General features: G+C 37.0%; 1 protein-coding gene across 3 annotated transcripts in view; it reads right to left on the reverse strand.

Moving 5' to 3' along the window:
• Positions 1-22,557, reverse strand: part of SYT1 (synaptotagmin 1) — a 606,041-nt gene that overhangs the window by 161,238 nt on the left and 422,246 nt on the right. For 2 of the 3 annotated variants that reach the window (XM_027543295.1, XM_027543294.1), the window contains 2 exons: positions 7,794-7,978; positions 1,274-1,396 (listed from right to left, as the gene is read on the reverse strand). In XM_027543295.1, coding sequence (XP_027399096.1) covers positions 1,274-1,396; positions 7,794-7,978 — 308 coding nt within the window. The remainder of the gene's footprint in view (positions 1-1,273; positions 1,397-7,793; positions 7,979-22,557) is intronic. The other variant, XM_027543296.1, reaches the window with a different exon arrangement.

Here is a 22,557-nt window from a genome sequence, read left to right on the forward strand (position 1 = left end):
CACTTGAGAAGGTAAAGGGATATCATTATCAAAGTCATGGATCCTAGAAGGTCTTTTTAGGTAAAGAGATTTTTCTTTTTAAACATTTATCTTTGGGGTACCATGAAAACAGGGAGTTAATAAAAACTAGCTAATATTATCTGGAGAAGGTGATGGCACCCCACTCCAGTACTCTTGCCTGGAAAATCCCATGGATGGAGGAGCCTGGTAGGCTGCAGTCCATGGGGTCGCTAAGAGTCGGACACGACTGAGCGACTTCACTTTCACTTTTCACTTTCATGCATTGGAGAAGGAAATGGCAACCCACTCCAGTGTTCTTGCCTGGAGAATCCCAGGGACGGGGGAGCCTGGTGGGCTGCCGTCTATGGGGTCACACAGAGTCGGACATGACTGAAGTGACTTAGCAGCAGCAGCAGCTAATATTATCATTCATCTTGGTGGCACTTCACGACTTTTAAAGCCGGAAGGTCTGTTTTTGACACAACTTGTATGGTGGCTCAGATGGTAAAGCGTCGGCCTACCATGCGGGAGACCTGGGTTCAACCCCTGGGTTAGGAAGATCTCCTGGAGAAGGAAATAGTAACCCACTCCAGTATTCTTGCTTGAAAAATCCCATGGATGGAGGAACCTGGTAGGCTACAATCCATGGGGTGGCAAAGAGTCGGACATGACTGAACGACTTCACTTTCACTTCACTTTTATTTCGTTGTTACTTTTTAGGATGCATGCAAAGGCACTAGAATTCAGTAGCGGGTCTTTCTACTTTTCTGGAGCTGTTAACTGATTTCCTGCCAGGAGTTCTACCCGGTGTCATAGAAGGAAATGAAACTCATGGAAAGCCGATTTTTAAATCCTTGATTCCTTATCAAGCAGTTAAATTTTTTTTCAAAACTTTGGCTTAATTGATGGTCTAACTTGCCCTATTTGAAGCTAAATCCATGAATTCTGAACAAGATCGTTGTAGCTCAGGCTGAGGGATCTATGCCTAGAAACTCTCAGAATCAGTCAGATGGCTTCAAGGTAATTTGTATTCTGCCTGCCTGCTGAAAGTGCTATACTAGATATAATGGGCTGAACCCTGTGGATTCTAATTACCAGAAGTTAAATTAGCAAGTGGGAGACCACCTGTACTTAGAAATGATTTCATCAATAGCTTCGATAATTGCATTTTCCCCTTGTAGCAAATGAAATGTTTTAAGAAGTATCTTGTTTCAGTTTCTGGTTGGTATTTCAGAAAATGTAATGGAATTACAAGACATTTTCCCCCTCGGACCTGGTTATTCTGGAAATCATAATCCAGTGAGTACTGAAGTTTTCCCAGTTTCTCTTCTTCTTTGGGTTCTTCTTTCTCTTCACCATCAGTCAATCCGGTTTCAGCATCATCATCCTTCAGGGCCTATAAGCAAGGGAAGGGGGATCATATGTGAATTCAAGTGAATTTTCATCGAACCCAAATGACACTGGGCCTGTGGTTAACACTTCCAAGCTGTCAGAAGCAAGCACTGAGATGCAGGAATCTCCATTTGCCTGACACACATTCACATCTGCTGCTGACATATTTTTAAAAATTCCATTTGTGCAAGGAATTTTCCCCCCAATCAGCAAGCAACATGGAAGCAATGGAAAAAGCCCCTCAGAATATTGCAAGCAAAAAATGTAAAGTTGTTGCAAAGAAAATGTCAACTTGGTATTATATTTGACTCTGATAAAATCGCTTCTTTCTGAGGTGTGATAAACATGCTGTTAACCAGGCCAGTTTTCACATTCATGTAGTTTAAAGAGATCTACGCTAAGCACCATGTAAAACACCCTTGTTACATGCAGTGGAGTAATTTATATGAAATGTGTGGACTTTTCTTGCCTTGCTTCCTATGAAAAAGATAGTTGACTAAGTTATTCTTAGAAAAATCGTAATTTCTTATGTCTTTCATATACATTTACAGTGGTTATGGAAAAAGAGGAAAAAAGAAACATGCCACCAGCAAATGCATGTTTAGAGAAAAATCTACTCCAGTTCCATTTTAAGTTTACTGTTTTATTTTTATAACAGCTCCACAGAAAGCTAGGCTGAATTAAATTGATTTATGGGTCTATTTGATACCAAAAGGTAAAAGGAATTATGTTTGCAATTTTGTCAAACTGAACTTTGTATAAAAACTAATTTTGTGGTAACAAGCAAAAATCATGGCATAAAATTCTCAAAACTCAGTTTGGACCAGTTGAATGTTCCTTATAACCTAAAACTTAAGTGTGATGTAAATGGAAATACTAGAAAGCTCATAATTTCATAAAATTCATGCATATGTTCCCTTTATTTAAAAAATATATAATGTATTTTCCCAATACGTGTAAAAATTTTACTCAAAAAGTCATAGGCTGTAAAGATTATAAATATTAGAAGTTCTGTTTCTAGGAGTGTGCATTCTCATTGCTTTAAAGAATTAGAAAAGATAATTAGAAATCCATAAGTAATTATTCAAAGTGAAAAATGATACAGTGTTACATTTTCCTGAACACTATTGAGGTTGAAAACTTTAAAAATCTTTACATGAACCATTTGTATTTTTTCTTCTGGGGACTGCCTGTATAACATACTCTTTGCTAATTTTTCTGCTCTGTTGTTTGCCACTTAGATATCTGTAGAGACTCAATCTTTCTGCTGTTATATTGGCGAGTATTCTCTCCTAGGTTTTGGTTATGGCGTTTTCATTGCCTTGTGTGTGTGACGGAAGAATCTAACAAAATCGCAGATAAGACATATGAGTGGTGGGCTGCTTAATATCTCTGACAATGTGAAAAAAAACTCTAAACTCTTGTCAGTGATCAAATTATATCTGAGAACTCTTGTAGAACTCAAATGCAAGAAGTATAACCAGGCTTCAGAAAGGCTTCAGAGTCACTGGACCACAGGTCTACCACCAATCTCCCCACTTCTGTCCCAGATTATATAGCCTTTTTTCTCTGCTCAGAGAAAGGTTTCTGTTCACTTATCCATTTATACAGAGACCTGCAGTGATGCCTCAAAACAGCAACCTCAATCTCCGAACTGACAAGACTTTGCAATTGGGCTCTACTTATCTAACTCTAATTTGATCCTAAAAATCAGACTTGGCATCATCTTACTAGAACTCATTCGGGTGGAAAGATCGCATAAACAGAGAGCCGAACTGTAGTCAGAGATGCTTCCCATTTTGTGCTTCCTGAAACATTTCAGGAGCCTACAATGGACTTTGGAAAATTGCCATTATTACATCTGTGCAGAAACCTTTCAGAACTGGTTAGCCATACCGCATTTTATTTGGAAGTTTATACTTCATTGTCTCCTTGAATAGTAAAATGTTGATTTACCAATAGCCCAAGGCAGGAGAACAACATAATTATTTAAAAATTAATCTTTTAGCTTGAAGGTGTTGCTAATAGAAAAATAATAATAAAGTGACAAGAAAAGACTACTGAGTTTAATTGGAGGACTTGAAGCAGTGAACCCACATTGCCTTTTCAAAACCTCAGCTGTGTATAGGTCTTTAACACTGTGAAAATATGTGTTCAGAAAATGGCAATGTAGGTAATTTGCTTCCTGTAAGACTTTAATTTTTTGAATGGCAAACTACTTAATGCAGTTTTTTGCCTGAAAAAAATCTTCACACTATTCTACCATAAACATAAAAAATTTCATGGATTAAAATACTTTTTCAAATTCTCTTTCAGAACTGACAATTTACATATCATATTTCAGCTCAGTGTAATTTGAAAGGGTTGAGATATTAAATCTCCTTTTCCCTAAGTGGTTTTTACCCTAATAAAAGGTGCAAGATCATCTCTGCAATTACTCTGCATGAAATAGGGCTAAATTTTTGATAATTTCTCAGTGTCACTGTTCATCTCTGATGTGATTAAGTCTATTCTTGTGCCAAAGGCTGAGCTTAAGCAAGACATTTTCTGTACCTTTACATTAAATTGAGACCTATTAAATCAGTAGCTATTAGTAATATCTAAAGAGCAAATAGTCCCTACCCCCAACCCCTAACAAAATGCAGAGGAAAAGGCATGTAAGCCCAGAAGTTCTCAGAGTTTGATAAACTGTACTAGAAAAAACTGTGTTGGGAAAAAGATTTTGTTTTAATTGCAAAACTTTAGTGCGTATGCTTCTGGCTTGATTCAACATTCATAAGGTGCTTAGTTGTACTTGGATAAACTGTCAGAAGGTGCTTTGTCCATGCTAAGTTAAACTGTTCAGACTTGGAATTGATAAGGGACACTAAAAAGGGAGCATAAGACACTGAATTTTCTTTCTGTGCCCATCGATTAAAACTTGAGCTTTCTAATACTGTTCTCTTTAATCAGTTAGTAATGTTTAAAATGAGAACCCTTTATCTTAAAAAAAAAAAATCAATTTAGTTCAGCCTTTTGATGTGTGTCAGAATGGTACACCCTCAGCTGTGGAGCCCCAGCTGCCAGGCCACTAAATGTATCTGAGCATTGACTTAGGGATGTCTAATAGGAGAGGAAACCTACCGCAAGGGACAGTCCCGAACAGTCATGAGACACAACACAGATAGGGAGGACATAGAAGGAAGAAATAAAAATTTAAATATCCACACACAGTAGTAAAAACCATGGAGAAATGACCTCTCCAGACCTCAGACTTTGCAAGTCGATATTGCCCCTCTGTATTTTTAGTGCTTTTAAGTTTTAAACCATTAAAAACCTTTAAATATATATCCTTTGCTGTATAAAAATACTATCTATCATCACCATTTTGTTGTCATTGCAGAATATTTAAAAATTCTTCCTTGGTTATAAAATCTTATCATAGAGACATAGTCATGATTATTGAGCTTTGAATTTGTATGCATTCTTATTTGGAATGAAATGGTAAAAACGTACTGATTTCTCCTAGAGCTTAGGTATCTTAAGAAAGCGTATCTAAAATGCCTCTTACACCTGTCTACTTTCTAGATGTGAAGAGCCATGGGTTATCACTATTGCTTTCCTCATGTTTATGTCAGTATTTTGTCTAAAACTGCTTGAAAATGTAAGTAAAGAATAATTTAACCTTGTTTATGCTATTTTGAACTTGGATGATCAGATGATCACCACATGACATAGCATCTTAAAATATGTACATTTTGTTCTGATGCTTTATCCTTTCTTTTGAAAAAATGATAGAAATCGATTGGTTACTTTTATCTCCTTAAAAAGTAGCATAAGCTATTATTATATAACTATTTACCAATGGGGCCTATTTTCGATCGCTCAGAGTATAATTTCTTCTGTACATTTTATTGGTCATAAGTTAAAATAAAACCTATAAAATCCTAGTACCCAAAATGATCTACTTAAAATGATTAAAAAACACCTTTTGGATTGTTGAAATTCTAAATGCTATATTGTGATAGTAGACTGCTATAAACTATCAATGACTTCCTAGTATTTTCTTATTTGACTCATTTCTCTTCCCCTCTCATCCAAAAGACTTGGTGAGCAATGAAAAATTAACCATCGGTTCTCTGTATTTACTGTTTTTGAGATCTTGGTCATTTATCCATGTCATAACAGGGGTAATAAACACCGCTACTATGCTATAAATTACAGTCTTAGATCCTACAGAACAAATTCCACAAAGAAAAATACAAATTTATTGTCCTAGGAAGAAAGGATGTAGTAATCATTTAACATTATTTAGTGCTTTTAACTGTTAATTCTAGCATACATGAAAACCACATTTGAATTTTATTGAAGATATGAAAATGATAGTATTATATTTCCAGTTTGTTTCATAGATACAGATGAAATCCACATACAAATTACTCAGACCATCCATGTCCATCTAGATTTTTACTACATTTCATCTCCCAAATACGTTGTCTAAAGAAATCTATTAAGTCCTGCTGGTTACACAAAATGATGAAATAAGCAAGACATGATTTAAAACTCCAGCTTCTATGTAACAAATTAGCCAAAAAGAAAAATCCTTAGACATCTGTGGTTGAATATCGGTGCCTGGGCTCCTCTGGCTGTGGTTAGAAACTTTGAGAAAAACGTAACCTTTGATACTGAGCTCAGATTGAAGCTCTCTGAATGGGAATGCAAGTATTGTGTTTGTTCTATAGCTCTGAAACCAAGCAAAAGTTCAAAAATGAGCCTTTGTGAAATTGTTTTCAAGAGACATTACTGTGTCCTTGAGAAAAGTGTTGAAAACTCAAGCTGGAGAGAGGGATTAGTGTCCTGACTGTGTGGAGAACTATGAAAGTGTACTATAAACGCCCTCCTTAACTAAATTATTCTTAAGGGGATACACATATTTAAGAGTATAATTAATAGTAATACTATAAGGAGAATTTATAAAACTACCTATATATGTTGCTATTAGGGAATAAATAGAAATTTTGATTTATTTGAAGGGAAACAGTGGTAACTCAAAGTATTATCTTTGAAAAATCTTTACATTTACTTTTTATATGAAATAAGTGTTCTTTAGAAATATTCCAAAATGAATATGATTCCAAAAGAGAAGTGAAGGGGCATTTAATTATTATAACTATTAATAGCAGACTTTATTCTCAACCAAATCATCTAGTCTAGGAAAAATAGACAACTGTATAAAGCAGAGGTCCCCAACCCTGGGCCACTGACCAGACCACAGAGCAGGAGGTGAGTGGCTACTGAGCAAAGTTTCATCTGCTGCTCCACATCGCTCACAGTACTGCCTGAACCCTCCTCATCCCCATCCATGGAAAAATTGTCTTCCACAAAACTGTCCCCTGGTGCCAGAAAGGCTGGGGACTGCTGGTGTCAAGGAGCAGTCCTTAGCCTTGGGAAAATAACTCAGGCAGATGGATTTTATAACCTGCGTTATGGCTCTAACTCTCCTTAAGTGGAAGAATAAGGGTTTTGCCTTAAAATTCTACCCTGTTCTTTAGACCCAATTCATCATTCTCTTCCTTCTCTTGTATAACTCATTGTTCCTAAAGCACTCATCACTGAGCTGGATGACTGCATAGGGATGGTAGCTTTCATCATGTGTGACAAATAGCTATAAGACTCAGTATTTAATGGTGATTATGAACCGTGATAATGTTAAAAAGATGTTCTGCCCAAGAGAGAGAACAGATACTCCTTATTCTGTTTCTCAAAATCTAGACCCACTTATAATGGGTTAAACAGATGTAATAAAAATGTTTAGGTATCTTTTCAGTATGCCGGGCCTATCAAGATGGCCCTACGGTCATGGATGCCCTTTCTCGGTTTATATGCCTGGTGGTGGTGGTTTCGTGGTTTAGTTCTGAAGTTAGCTCTGACTCTAGCGACCCCATGGACTGTAGCCCACCAGGCTCCTCTGATCATGGGATTTTTCCCAGGCAAGAATACTGGAGTGGGTTGGGATCTTCCCAACCCAGGGATTGAACCCACTTCCCTGGTGGCTCAGGGGGTAAAAAATCTGCCTTCAATGCAGGAGATAGAGGTTCAATCCCTGGGTCAGGAAGATTCCCCTGGAGAAGGGAATGGCTACCCACTTTAGTATTATTGCCTAGAGAATTCCATAGACTGAGAAGAACAAATTACTTTCCAGTAGGGTAGAACTGTATATGCTTAGGAGACTGGAAAACTGCCACTTGTTTCCATTGTACTTTGGATGTTGAGCAATGACTGAAAGGATTGCAAAACATTTCTACCACACTGGAAAGTGTCTGGATATTGTTTATGTCTTCATTTGGCATGAAATAATAAACTGTCTATTCTTAAATTTTTAATAAAATAATATAAGAAGAAATATGGAGTGAATACGTTACCTGATCTTTCATGGTCTTCCCCAAGTCTTTCACATCCTTCATGTTAATGGCATTCTTCCCTCCCTTTTCCTTTCCCTTCTTCTTGTTTTTCTTTTTGAATAAGCATTTCTTACAGATACAAAAGCAGCAGGTCAGGACTAAAAGGACCGCAACTATGGCTATGGCAATTAAGGCCCATGGTGGCACTGAAAGAAAAAAAAATGTGCAGAGACTATTAATAATGAAGCATTTACATATGCAAGACCTTTCAATTCACTTGCTGTAAAGCTACTCACTCACCCATTTGTATTTAGTGAGCTCCAGGCACACTGCCGTACGTTGCTTTATCCGTGTTTCCTCTGCCTGTAGTGTATCTATCCTTTCCTCCTCACTCTTCCAGGCATGTCAGATGTCATCTCCTCTCTACAGCTTTCCCTGCTCCTCCAGGCTAGATTTTTATTGATCCATTCCTTCATTTTTTTCGGAGCATATCTCTGGAGTTTGGCTTTTGAATTTAAACCCTGGCTCCCCAGCTTACTAGGTTATGTGACTTTAGGCAAGTTCCTAACCTCTCTCTGTCTCAGTGTCTTCATCTCTTAAGATCTGGTACATATAAACAATGGAATAGTACTCAACCATAAAAAGGAATTAAATTGGGTCCTTTGTACACATGTGGATGGAGCTGGAGAGTGTCATACAGAGTGAAGTAAAAGAGAAAAGCAAATATTCTATATTAATGCAAATATGTGAAATCTAGAAAATGGTATAAATGATCTTTTTTGGAAAGCAGAAATAGAGAAACAGATGTCGAGAACAAATGTAAGGGGGAAAGGGGAGAGGTGGGAGGAACTGCAAGGTTGGGATAGACATATATATATATGATTGGTTTCATGTATAAAACAGACAACTGATAGTCTTTCTGAAGATTAAAATAAGAGGTAGTGCTTGGCACATGGCAAAAACTTAATAAATATTAGCTGCTGTTGTTACTTATCTATTAAATACTGCAGGTTCTAGTAACATGTTCTGGGCACAGTGGAAGATGTAGACATTAATAATAATAAAAAAAACAGAAAAGCAAAGCAAAATCCTAATAGCAGAGAAGGTTAGGAAGAAGGACTTGGTGCTCTGAAAGTAGATCATGGGGAGATTTACCCATACAGGGACTCTGGAAGCAGGACAGTGCTTATAAAGCCAGGCTTAGATTCAGGCTTGGCTGCTTACAGGCTGTGTGCCTGGCCAGACTGTTTAACTGTTATGGATTTCTGTTTGCCTCTCTATAATGTGAAGATAATAATGGTACCCATTTCATCTCCTTTCAAGGCTGAGTTAATAGATGGATTGTCTTAGAATGGCATCCAGCACGTAGCAAAAATTCAATGAATATTAGCTATTTTTTTAAAAAATTCAAGGCATGAGGCTAAGTATTGTGGGTGACAGAGCTCAGAATACATGTGGGAACATTAAGCATGCACATATGAAAAAGGGGGTGACAACTGACAGGATTTAGGTAAGAAAATGAGGGAAGGAAGAGAGATTTTTTTAGATAAGAGCATAGACTTCAGATTTACAGGATCTATTTAATAAAGCATATACAAATAAAGATACTCAAACATTTTTTTCTATTACAAGTTGCCCAACTATTAAAAGTAGCTCTATTTTCTCATTTGTTTTCCCCTGCATATGTGCTTATAAAAAATCAGTTCTCATGGAAACATGGAGGATTTCAGTTTGCCTAGAAAGTAATTATTTATCCATTGAGATTAATCAGGAGAAGTAGTAATTAGATTTGTCTGTTGTAATAAAAAAAAAAAAAAGACATTGGGTACTGAAATGGTAAGGAAAACTGCTGTTTTCTTCTAGTTACATAAACATCATTAGTATTAATGATTGTTGAACACAAGTCAGGAGTACTCTGATAATGTAAAAACACTTAAAAATTAACTTCTCTTCAAAACTGAGAAAATTCACTCATTTGGCTTCTTTTGCACTTAGCTTCATAGTGGAAAAGACTTACTCTGCATATTATTCTAGCTTATGAAAGACGACTAGATGTTACACACTATGGATGTCTAAAACCATAACTGCTGAAATTGTCTTTTCAGCCAAAGAAAGATTTGTGTGAAAGTTAGAGATGAGCCCTTCAGTTCAGTTGCTCAGTGGTGTCCAACTGGACTGCAGCACACCAGGCTCTCTGTCCATCACCAGCTCCTGGAGTTTACTCAAACTCATGTTCATTGAGTCAGTGATGCCATCCTACCATCTCATCCTTGGTCGTCCCCCTTTCCTCCCACCTTCAATCTTTCCCAGCATCAGGGTCTTTTCCAATGAGTCAGCTCTTCACATCAGGCGGCCAAACTATTAGAATTTCAGCTTCAGCATCAGTCTTTCCAATGAATATTCAGAACTCATTTCCTTTAGGATGGACTGGTTGGACTCCTTGCAGTCCAAGGAACCCTCAAGAATCTTCTCCAACACCACAATGCAAAAGCACCAATTCTTTGGCACTCAGCTTTGTTTATAGTCCAACTCTCACATCCGTACATGACTACTGGAAAAACCATAGCCTTGACTAGATGGACCTTTATTGGCAAAGTAATGTCTCTGCTTTTAATATGCTAAGTTGGTCATAACTTTTCTTCCAAGAAGAATGTGTCTTTTAATTTCATGGCTGCAGTCACTATCTGCAGTGATTTTGGAGCCCCCCAAAATAAAGTCTGTCACTGTTTCCGTTGTTTCCCCATCTATTTGCCATGAAATGATGGGACGGGATGCCATGATCTTAGTTTTCTGAATGTTGAGTTTTAAGCCACCTTCTTCACTCTCCTCTTTTGCTTTCATCAGGAGGCTTTTTAGTTCTTGCCTTTCTGCCATAAGGGTGGTGTCATCAGCATATCTGAGGTTATTGATATTTCTCCCGGCAATCTTGATTCCAGCTTCATCCAGCCCAGCATTTGTCATGAAACGCTGCATATGAGTTAAATAAGCAGGGTGACAATATACAGCCTTGACGTACTCCTTTTCCTATTTGGAACCAGTCTGTTGTTCCATGTCCAGTTCTAACTGTTTCTTTCTGACCTGCATATAGGTTTCTCAAGAGGCAGGTCAGGTGGTCTGGTATTCCCATCTCTCTAAGAATTTTCCATAGTTTGTTGTAAGACATATTTTCTTAGAGTTCTCTAATCTCATTAAGCAATCATATTTTTAAAAAAACATAAAGCAAGCTTATGTAACCAATGATATCATTCACAGTACTTCATTTAAAAGCCTGTAAGTCTTTTGATCTAGTTAAAACCTTGCCATGCATGAATAAGCGAGCCTATGTATTCATTACAGGCAAGACAGTATTAATAATGACCCTTCATTTTGAACCTCGTAAATTATCCTCTTAGTCGGACTTGTGTGATAGTCTCTCAGAGAGCTACATAAAACCCTCTTAAATTACCCAAGGCAAGACAGAGATCATTTGACAACCTCACAAAAAGAAAACAGCCTGTGAAAGCCAAGGAACATTATTTATAAGAGTTAGAGAGGAACAGGATTACAGGAAGAAGTTTGATATACAGTAACTTGAAGGTGAATTATAACCACTGAAAACCTTTTGGGTTTGACCTCTGTGCCATATAGTGCTGCTGTCTTCTAGAGTTGCTTTCAGCTGATCTTCTGAATAGCTTAACTTTAACTTTGAAGATGCTATATTAAACATATGAAATGAGCAAAAATTTCCTCACACTAAATTGGCATCTTTAGATAGAATTAAAGAGAAAGCCTTAATGCTATCATTTTATGTACCTGTGTGAAAACTGGGCTGAATAGTTAATTATAAAACACCAATTTAAATTAAAAGAAGTTATTGGAATTGAATTTTCATGTTAATCTTTTTCTGTTTTGTAGAGCAACTAAACCTTGAGAATTTGATAAGTTTAGTCAGAAATACTGTCCACAGTATTATTGCTTTGTCGTATTTATGAAAATAAGTTTCAATATTAGTGACCAAACCTCCTGAAATATATTTTGGATTACACCAAAAATTTACTGAAGATCTACTTATTATGGGCCAGCAGCTGTGCTACAGCTTTACATATATTATATAATCTTCACCGAAATTTTGTTCATTACTAAGCAAAGTAATAGTGGGAGAAATTGAAATATGTTTTACATCATTATTAGTTTAAAATGCACATATTATAAATGTGTACAAAGGAAAAACGCTCGTCTGGCTGTGAAGCCTACTTCATAGGACATTTTACTTTTGAAAAAAATGGACAAAATAAATAACAGCATAAGATGCTGCCAAGAGTAATTTCTTTAATATAAAATCTAGTTTCAATAAAAAATAGGCTCATCAAAATATTGCTACTGGCAGAAAGCTATCAATTTGTTTTTATTGCTACCTAAGGGTCTTTAGATCTTTTGGAGAAGACTCTTGAGAGTCCCTTGGACTGCAAGGAGATCCAACCAGTCCATTCTGAAGGAGATCAGCCCTGGGATTTCTTTGGAGCGAATGATGCTAAAGCTGAAACTCCAGTACTTTGGCCACCTCATGTGAAGAGTTGACTCATTGGAAAAGACTCTGATGCTGGGAGAGATTGGGGGCAGGAGGAGAAGGGGACGACAGAGGATGAGATGGCTGGATGGCATCACTGACTCGATGGACGTGAGTCTGAGTGAACTCCTGGAGTTGGTGATGGACAGGGAGGTCTGGCGTGCTGTGATTCATGGTGTTGTAAAGAGTCGGACACAACTGAGCGACTGAACTGAACTGAAATGAAGGATCTTTATATGGAATTTTACAACATGAATTTTAACATTTAACTTAAGGACCTTTCAGCAGAATATAATAGACTAATGGAAAAACTTTCCATTAAAAATGTTATTTTCATCTTCTAGTTAATGAATTAATCTCACATATCATTTAATCTGAAGGTAAACTGATGCACAAGAATTTAGTCAAAGTCAATTCTGTTTCTGATGTTTAGACTTTGTGGTACCCAGAATAATGACTCTTCAACAATGCCCACATTCTGTTCCCTGGAACCTCTGTATGGGTTACTCAACCGAAAAAAAAAAAAGGGACTTTTCAAATGTGATCTTGAGATAGTGAGATTATCCTGGGTTATCTGGATGGACTCATGCTCCTTGTAAGTGGGAAAGGGAGGCAAGAGTTTCAGAATCAGAGATATGTGAGGATTCTGTGCTGTTGATTTTGAAGATGGAGGAAAGGACCATGAACCAAGGAAGGCAGATGATCTCTAGAAGCTGGAAAAAGCAAGAAAATGGATCCTGTCCTACAGCATCAACTGTTGCTGACGCATCCTTTCCTGTGCCTGAACTTTAGGTTAGTTACGTGCTTGCTACTGTATTCCAGAGCTGTGTTCCCAACTGCCTAGAGCATGTTCCTTATGAACCTTTTATTATCTTCTCAAACCAGTTCAAAAACTATGTGGCTTTTGTCAGTGCTTCTATAATTTCCTGCCTCTTGGATATTGGGACCATGTGGAAATTCTAACTTCCATATGCAGCTGATTGGAGAGTCTTGTCATTTCTATTTGGATGCATTTTATTCTATTTTTTTACATATATTTTGACTTGGGAGGCCTGACATTACCTCCCATCTGATCTCCCTTCCCTTCAGTTATTGCTTCTCTCCATTTTATCTGTTCATTGTTATCAAACAAAGCTTTCTTTTTACATTTTTTATTGAAGTATAGTTGATTTACAGTGTTGTATTAGTTTCTGCTGTACAGCAGTGACTCAGTTGTACATACATGTGATATCTATTCTTCATATTCTGTTTCATTATGGTTTATCAAAGGGTGTTGAATATAGTCCCCTGTGCTATAGTAGGACCTTGTTTGTGAACAAAACTTTCGAATACATAATTTTCAGTTATTTTGTGCATAGCTTTTATAGTCCTCTGTGATTTGGCCCAGCCCATCTGTCCACCTTTCATTCTCTCTGCTCTCCTATACCCACCTGTAGTCTCATCAGACTGGACAATTTATTGGGCTTTGCTCAATTTTACCCCCATGTTTTTCTAAAGCAGATTTATTCTTTTTCAAAATGGCTGTTCTTTCCCTCTTTAGTCATTTAAATACTACTTGTTTCCCCAAGGCTCAATACAAGCCTCACTGAATGTTGACAGATTTTAAAATACAAATATTGCATATATTTGCTAAAATTCCCCTCTCTCACCTAGTGGGAAATAGGGACCATGTGGTATACACTGGGTGATCTGTTAGACTGGCATAAAAAACATAAATGATGCAAGGATAAAAAGACAAACCTATAAAAATGTATAAAAGATATTTAAAAAACTCCTTCCTACACGTGAAATTAACTTCTTGCTGACTTAAAGCTTAGCTCTTTGTAGATTATTCATGACACAAAGCAGTGATATTTAATTCAAACTTAATAAAAATGATTTGGAACCAATTAGAAATAAATTTTCATTAGCAAGTCTTCTGGTGGAGAAAAAACCCCAAACAACTATTTTCCCTTTTCAAGAGAGGCTGTTATTTTATGAGAAGTTAGCAGTTTCAAAAAGTAATTATTTAATCAAACAATTACTTACTGAGGATCTACTGTGTGTCAGACGTTTTTCTCAGGTCTGGAATACAGTGGTAAACATGGTTTCTGTAATCATGAAGCTTACTTTTGGCTTCCCAGTTGTTAAAAGTTGCTAAGTTCAGTCCTCAGTACATAATATAGTACATTTTCAGACGGAAACTGCATGGCTTAACACACTCCTGTGGACAGATTTAGAACTCCAGGGGTATGTTTATGGATGAACTCAACTAGTAAATATTCTTTCTATAATAAAAATGTAACACTCAAATTGAAAAGTCTCATTCCTCCCACCCCAGAGAGTTTTGGCCCTAAATAAATTTCTTAAATTATTACTTAAGGGAACCTGACATATACTTTAAAAGAGTAGACACTCCAAATATCCTTTTCTTCAATAGAACAAGAAATATTCTTTTTCTTAATATATGGTAAAATCAAAGATGAAAAAGGGTATTGCACAGAGTACATTTATAAAAGAGAAAATTTTAGCATGACTGATAGCAACCGTGTGTGTCAACTTTACGCTCCCAGATCTGCTCCTCAGACGTGCATCGTGCCTCAGACTTACGGTATGAGCAGTTGGTGAAAAGGGGTTTTTCTAATTTACATGGAAGGTCCTTATGGCTGAGAGGTGGCCTGCTCAAGCTCTCCTAAATTCTGAGCTCTCACCGCCAAAGAGATTTATTTTTTTGCCTTCTCTAAAATACCTGACTCAGTACTTTCTGCTTAATGGTGCTCAGTACTATCTGCTTAAGGGTGTTCAGTAAATGAAACCCACATCCCTATGCTCCTTCTTTTTCTTAAAGTTTTTCTATATTGAAGTATAATTGGTTTACAATATCATGTCAGTTTCAGGTGCACAGCAAAGTGATTCATATATATGTGTGTGTGTGTGTATGTTTATATGTATATATATATATATCTTTTTTCAATTCTTTTTCATTACAGGTTATTACATGATATTGAATATAATTCCATGTAAGACCAAGGTTTTAATCTCAAATTTTATTGCCTTTTGTTCCATCTGTTATAAAAACAAACAAAAGCAAAAAAAAAAAAAAAAAAGAAACAAATCCTCTACAGCATATAAATATTTACATACATTATTTCCCCCATTTTGAACTAGAAAAAGTGGTCACTACATTCTATCTTCTTGACCTCAAGCAGGAGGGAACTGGACAGTTCCTGAGGCCCACCATACCCCCACATTTTTTGCTGTAGGTCAGCTACTCAATTCCATGCCCTAGGCTCTGATTCTCTCCTTTATTTCTAGTTAGCTACTGCAATCGCCTAGGCTGGCAAACTTTTGGTGGATTGGCTCATTGGGTTCAAGTTTTAATCAAGGGCAAAACTTAACTGGTTTTGTCTTTCTGCCTTGATTTCACTTTCTAGGGCTGTTCTGCATTTGTTCTCCATTCCATTTCCATTAATTGTATTAAGAAACAACCTTAAAAACTTATCTCTTTTACAAGATGGATAGTATTTTCCTCTCTGGGAAATGTAAGCTTATATATTTACATCAGTCCTTGGTATTTGAGCCAAGAGCCTCAAGATACACAGGTGATATCATTGCTATGGCCACTGTAAAAATTCAGCAATATTTTAAAGAATTTTTTACCTTTCATATATCTCTATTTGTCATATGAGTGCCTCCCCACTGCCCTAAGGTCTGTGTAATTCATTTTATGAATCATTTATATAAAACCTAATTTTAACATTTATTGAAGAATTTGCCAACTTCTAGGTTTACCCCATACAAGCCATCTTTCTATATCATAATATATTGATGTAAGACGCAGAATATCATAGAAAAATAATAACTCTGCTCCTAATCAGCAAGAAAAATAACCTATATTTTTCAAGCTTTGCTTTTAGACTATAAGTAATTAGTAAAAACATAAAAGGATAATTTTTCAAAACTTGGCAAAAAAGCCTTGCATTTTAAAGATTTTCCTAAATTAAAGAATGCAAATGGCAAAAAGTTCTGAAAATATGTGAATTAATATACTCATTAACCACCTCTGGAGACAGAATGTTAAATGCAAAATTTGAAATAGTGTATGAGGTGATTCAGAATACGACTTAAGATTAAACCCACCACTCAAAGATCAGAATGAAGAATTTCTCATTATAGCCTGAAATGGCTTCAAAGATCATCCATCTTTGGCTTCTGGGTATTAAGCCTATTTTTCTTCACTCTTTAGAATGGTGGTTGTAAGCCCCCTTTGAGTTGTATTCTCCTTTTAGCATATGACTAAAGCTTTGAATTCTTGATGGGAAAGTATGTATATATATGTTTTAAAATTTCCACACAACTGGGGAAGTGTGGTACTCTTGTGGAAATCACAGTTCCCTAGATCAACAAGACCACTGGATTCTGAATTAAAAACTCCTATTCTAGAGCATCAGAATAAAACTCAAGATTAGTGAGTTAGGGAGAATATATTCTTTATTTGGTCATCTAACCTTTTATTTCTGGTGCTAGTGGTAAAAAAGAATCTTCCTACCAATGTAGGCGTACTAATCTGCCTACCAAATCTGCATATCAATATATGCCTACCAGCTGCTTACCAATGTATGCATACAATACTTTGGCCACCTGTTGGGAAGAACTGATTCATTGGAAAAGACCCTGATGCCGGGAAAGATTGAAGGCAGGAAGAGAAGGGGACAACAGAAGATGAGATGGTTGGATGGCATCACCGACTTGATGCACATGATTTTAAGTAAGCTCTGGGAGTTGGTGATGGACAGGGAAGCCTGGCGTGCTGCAGTCCATGGGGTCACAAAGAGTCAGACATGACTGAGCGACTGAACTGACTGACCAGTGTAGATGTGGGCTCAGGGAATGGCAACCTGTTCCAGTAGTCTTGGCTGGGAAATCTATGCACAGAGGAGCCTGGTGGGCTACAGTCCATGGGGTCACAAAGTGTGGGACACGACTGAGCACAACATTTCACTTATTTCTTCTTGGCAACCTGCGGTGTACTTATACAATGCTGGAAGTGGTGGCGGAAACAAAACACAGAGGAGACGGGCCCCTTTCTCCAGGAGCTTATGAAAACTAACTCCCAGGAAAAAACTGTCCGAGACAGGGGGCAGTACAAGTTAAGCACAGGAATTCACTGCATTAGATGGGCTCTGTAGGTGGCAGGTTAGAGAAGAGTAAGATAAAAGTCCTAGAGTTCAAGGATGGCTTCATCTGGGAGGTGAGTCTTGAGGTGAGCTCAGAAGCCTTCCCTGTTACACAGTGAAAATAGCATTTGGGGAATTTCAGTTTTTTCCTTCCCTCTTTCCCTTCCTGACTCCCTCCCTTCCCTCTTTGTTCTTTTCTCCTTCCTTTCCTTTGAGCTTTAGACTCCTTTTAATCAAACTTTTTACCCAGTGACTATCTTGATAAACAAAACTCTCAATAAGACACAGATATAAATCTATGTTTAGATTTTTAAAAATCATAGTAAATGGAAAGACATTTCCTTGAAGTAAACACAAATAACCTTCAGAATTGCCTTTGTTAGAACACATTTCACATTTCCTCTAACACAGTTCTGTTTAGCTTTTCAGTATGAACCCCTGACAAAAACCAAACTGGGAAATGTGTCTGTATAAATGTGCTGTAAAAATGATCCAAGTCATTGACTGGAATCAGCTGTGCTGTGATAAGTCTCAGTTGAGACCGACTCTTTGTGACCCCATGGACTGTAGCCCGCCAGGCTCCTCTGTCCATGGGGATTCTCCAGGCAAGAGTACGGGAGTGGGTTGCCATGTCTTCCTCAGGGGGATCTTCCCAACCCAGGGATCAAACCTAGGTCTCCCACTTTGCAGGTGGATTCTTTACCATCTGAGCCACCAGGGAAGCCAGGAGTCAACTAACGGTGGCTTTTTGAGGGGGATGTATTGTGTGAAACGGAGAAGGCAATGGCACCCCACTCCAGTACTCTTGCCTGGAGAATCCCAGGGACGGGGGAGCCTGGTGGGCTACCGTCTATGGGGTCGCACAGAGTCGGGCACGACTGAAGCAACTTAGCATCAGCAGCATTGTGTGAAAAATAACGTCAGAGAGAGGCTCAATCATTCATTCATCCACTTGAATGTCTATTCAATGCAGTAATTCTCAACACATTGGAGGAATAGTGAAGAAGTTTGAAAGAATTTACTTAATCAACTTACAGTCCAGTTGGGCAGATTTGATTAATAGAAGTGAAGCAATTGTGAACAATATCAGCATGTTAAATGCCAAATTAAATGGTGCCTTTTGTTAGATTCTAATTTTATATGGTCACAGCAATCTTATTCTACTTGTCTAATGAGCACTAGCTTAAAATTGCTTTTAAAAACTTTAAAACTTAATAAAATAGGAAATCAGTTTCTTTGTTCATATATGCTTAAAAAACTTAACACAAAATAAGACTTCAGTAAAATACATTGCTTTGATAGACAGGAAATCACAACCTACACATTGCTGATTTTTTCTTTTTTTAACCAGAACCTCTATTCGTTGATTTAAAATGCACTGTGCTGCTGAACAAATTCAGTCCCTGCTGACAACTGATTAAGGTCATGGATATTTCTTGCTTTAGCAAGGCTCAGTCATTACCCAAAGTTAGTTGACTCAAGGCCATTTTATCTGCACAGATATTAATCAAATAACTAATTTTATAAAATGTCTGCAATAATTGTCAGCTATCAATGATAAGGCCAAGTCATCCATATCTTCATGATATTGGACTGTCTGAAATTTGACATGGAAAATGATGTTGAGTCTTTAGGCAGAGATAAGGGCCCTGCACAACTTTCAGGGGATTTAGATAAGGCTCCAGAATCAGCTCAGGAGCTTGCTGTCTGCTGGCTCCAGGGAGAAGTGTGTTGGTAAACATGGAGGGTTGCCAGGTAAGTTGGCAGATGTGAAAGCAATTCACGGGCTAATCAGTGCTGAAGCCCTTGGAAGTTCGTAACATTTTTCAATCATGCTGTGGACAACACAATTTCCTGGTTAAAGGGAAATCCATTTATCTTGTAACATTTGCAGCATGTCTTTCTTGAGTTTTGATTTCTAAGTTCAAAACTAATAAAGAATTATGTCTCAGATTGTTCTTCCCCTAGTAGAAGCTAACTTTCTTCTTGACCTTGATATGTAAGGGCTTCAAAATAAGCATCTCTTGGATTTCAGTCCAATTAATATTTGATTTTATTTTGATGCTTTGAATTAGGTCAACCATGTATTTAATCTGTTTTCTGTTGTTGGCAAAGATGGCCAAGAAAAAAGACTATTCCAAGAATTGAACATGGCACCTGTTGTTAACTTTGGGATAATTCAATAGTTGAGAGTCTATTTGTTTCTTTACTCAGCAATTTAATATTATTAGGATGAAATACAATTATGATAAAATAATGTCAGCTAAATGGGCAGATATGTTCCCTGCTTCCCTATGCTCTTTTATAACAGAAGAAACAAACAAAAGGACCGTTGCCTTTATTATCTGCTGTTTGGAAGGATCCCCTCCTCCCCCATACTTCCTGTTTAGTATTCTAGGAGCAAACACTGCATTTTTAGAATGCCCTGTAACTTGGAGAGATTTGATTGTACTGACAGGAGAACTGTGTGGTTGCCATGCATGAGCGAAGAAGGGCAGGACTTTCGAGTCTTTCCAGTCATGAAAGGAAAGAGTCAGGTTCATTAATTCCATTACTATACAAAGTGACAGGTAGACAACAGTGAAAACAAAGCTGCTTGCTTGTCTAGCTCTCCACAGGACATTTTTTCCTTGATGATCCAACGGACTGCTGCTGCTGCAGACTACACTTATTAATTTTCCTCTCCAACTGTTGTTTTCTCTGTTTGTCTCAATCTATTTCTCCCCATGGCAGTTTTATCTGTCCAATTCTCAATTTGTAGCATTATCTTTTTGTTTCCTGGTTCTTGGATGTGAACTTCCATTTTTAGTTACAGCTCCCATGACCCTTGATTTCCTGTTTCTGGCTTTTGACAGGGTTTCCCCTATGCTGGTCAGTTGTGTATATGGTGACTTTTTATATATCTGTTTTTTTCCTTTTAATTATGATTTTTCTTCTGTGCAGAGCTCATGCTTTGAAGCACTGCAACAGTGAGCAGTTGTCAAAGTCCTGCACAGATGTTGGTTTTTGTAGTTTCTGGCAAATCTCCACTAAGAACATAGAATCCCCTTTACGCTCCTCATTAAACTCAGCTAAACTCAGTCATTTCTTCCTCTTAATGACGACCATTAGACTTCCTCCAAATGTCCACCCCCTGAGTAATACCACGCAGGGGCATTTACATTGTCTCTCATCCACATTCATTTATGCCTTCTGACTTGCATTATCACATCTTGATCCACGGTTTCTAGTATCTTTGTTATTTGTCTCTTCAACATGAAGATGCTATATGAAGAGGGATACTATTATCTTCCTTTCCGTTGCCTTCTATGAAGTATCAGTTGGTTGGGGTACATGGTAAGTCTTAAGAAATGCTTACTGAATAAATGAAAGTATAATCAGAGGCGGAGACAACCTTCTTCAAATACTTTTTACACATAGTGAGGGCCTGGCTCCTGGGACACCTTGTTGAAACTAAAACACACTCTTTATTTATTTATTTTTTTCAATTTTATTTATTATTATTTTTTTACTTTACAATATTGTGGTGGTTTTTGCCATACATTGACATGAATCCGCCATGGGTGTACACGTGTTCCCCATCCTGAACCCGCCTCCCATCTCCCTCCCCATCCCATCCCTCTGGGTCGTCCCAGTGCACCAGCCCCGAGCACCCTGTATCATGCATTGAACCTGGACTGGTGATTCGTTTCACATATGATAATATACATGTTACAATGCCATTCTCCCATATCATCCCACCCTCACCCTTTCCCACAGAGTCCAAAAGACTGTTCTATACATCTGTGTCTCTTTTGCTGTCTCACATACAGGGTTATCGTCACCATCTTTCTAAATTCCGTATATATGTGTAAAACACACACTTTAAAAAAAATTACAGATTAAATCCTGTTAAGACTTCAAAGACGTATCAACTTTTCTAGATTATTTAGAAAATCTGTGCAAGCATCCTTTATTTTTTTAATTCTAGGCAGACTATGGAAAAAGCAGCAAACTGGCTCATTTTTTCCTGTCAATTATTTTGTCTAAATAGTTTTCATGTTGTATATCCCCTTCAAAGTTTCTCTTAAAATTGTACTAGTGATGCTGATATGGTTTTCCTTTTCTTATATCAAGTCTCTGCAGTATCTCCTCATTCAACCTCTCATTTATAAAGTTCTTGCGTTTTGTGACACTTTCACATTACCTCAACTGATTTGACCCTAAAAGCCAAATTGTAGAGTAGCTAAAGTAGATACCATAAGTAGATCTCCATTTTATAGATCAGAACACTGTGGATTTGAACTATGGTTTCTATAATGTGATTTCTTTTAGAGTGGGATAATACTTAAGTCATTGGGGTTTAATTTTCATGCTCTTATATATTCTGTCATTCTATATAGAAATGAGCAAATATTCACTAAACTGCTAAGAAGAGTTTAGTTTTGTGAACATACTTATATGTTACTGTCTGGATTCTTTTGACTGAAATCATTTTTAATTGTTTATACCAAATCAATAAAATCATGTGTCAAAAGATACTGATAATAATTATAATAACTGGGCAACATCAGATATAACATAGATCATGCCATTTAAATTACCAAATCAATTTCATCAAGTTATTTAGACTTCCTGAACTTGTTTCACTATCTGTAACAAGGGAGCTGGGTGAAGCAAGGAAATAATTATATAAACTCTGATTTGTGATATGTACATTTATGACATACAGAGTACTTAGAATGGGAAATAATATGAAGGAAAGTTTAAAATGTCAGTTAGTATTATTTGCCAGCAATTCCTATTAAATTTCACAACTTAAATGCTTAAAACTTGGCTTAGAAAACAAGTTCTAAAATTTAGGTTAGATAAAAGATGAAAAACAAGTAATTTTGTATGCATTATACAACTCCCAGTATACTCAATGTTTTCTGCCTTAACACTATATTAGAATGTCAGGGTAACATTCTAAAATCAAGATTGCTGTCAAAAAAACTGAAAGGCAAAGCATTTTGGTAGTGATCAAGCTATTCATGGGTAAATAATAGAATGCATAAATCATACTCTGGGGGAGAATAAATAATAGTCCCTCAGAACTGCAGCA

The sequence above is a fragment of the Bos indicus x Bos taurus genome, chromosome 5 (genome assembly GCF_003369695.1).
Source record: "Bos indicus x Bos taurus breed Angus x Brahman F1 hybrid chromosome 5, Bos_hybrid_MaternalHap_v2.0, whole genome shotgun sequence".
NCBI classification, from domain to species: Eukaryota; Metazoa; Chordata; class Mammalia; order Artiodactyla; family Bovidae; genus Bos; species Bos indicus x Bos taurus.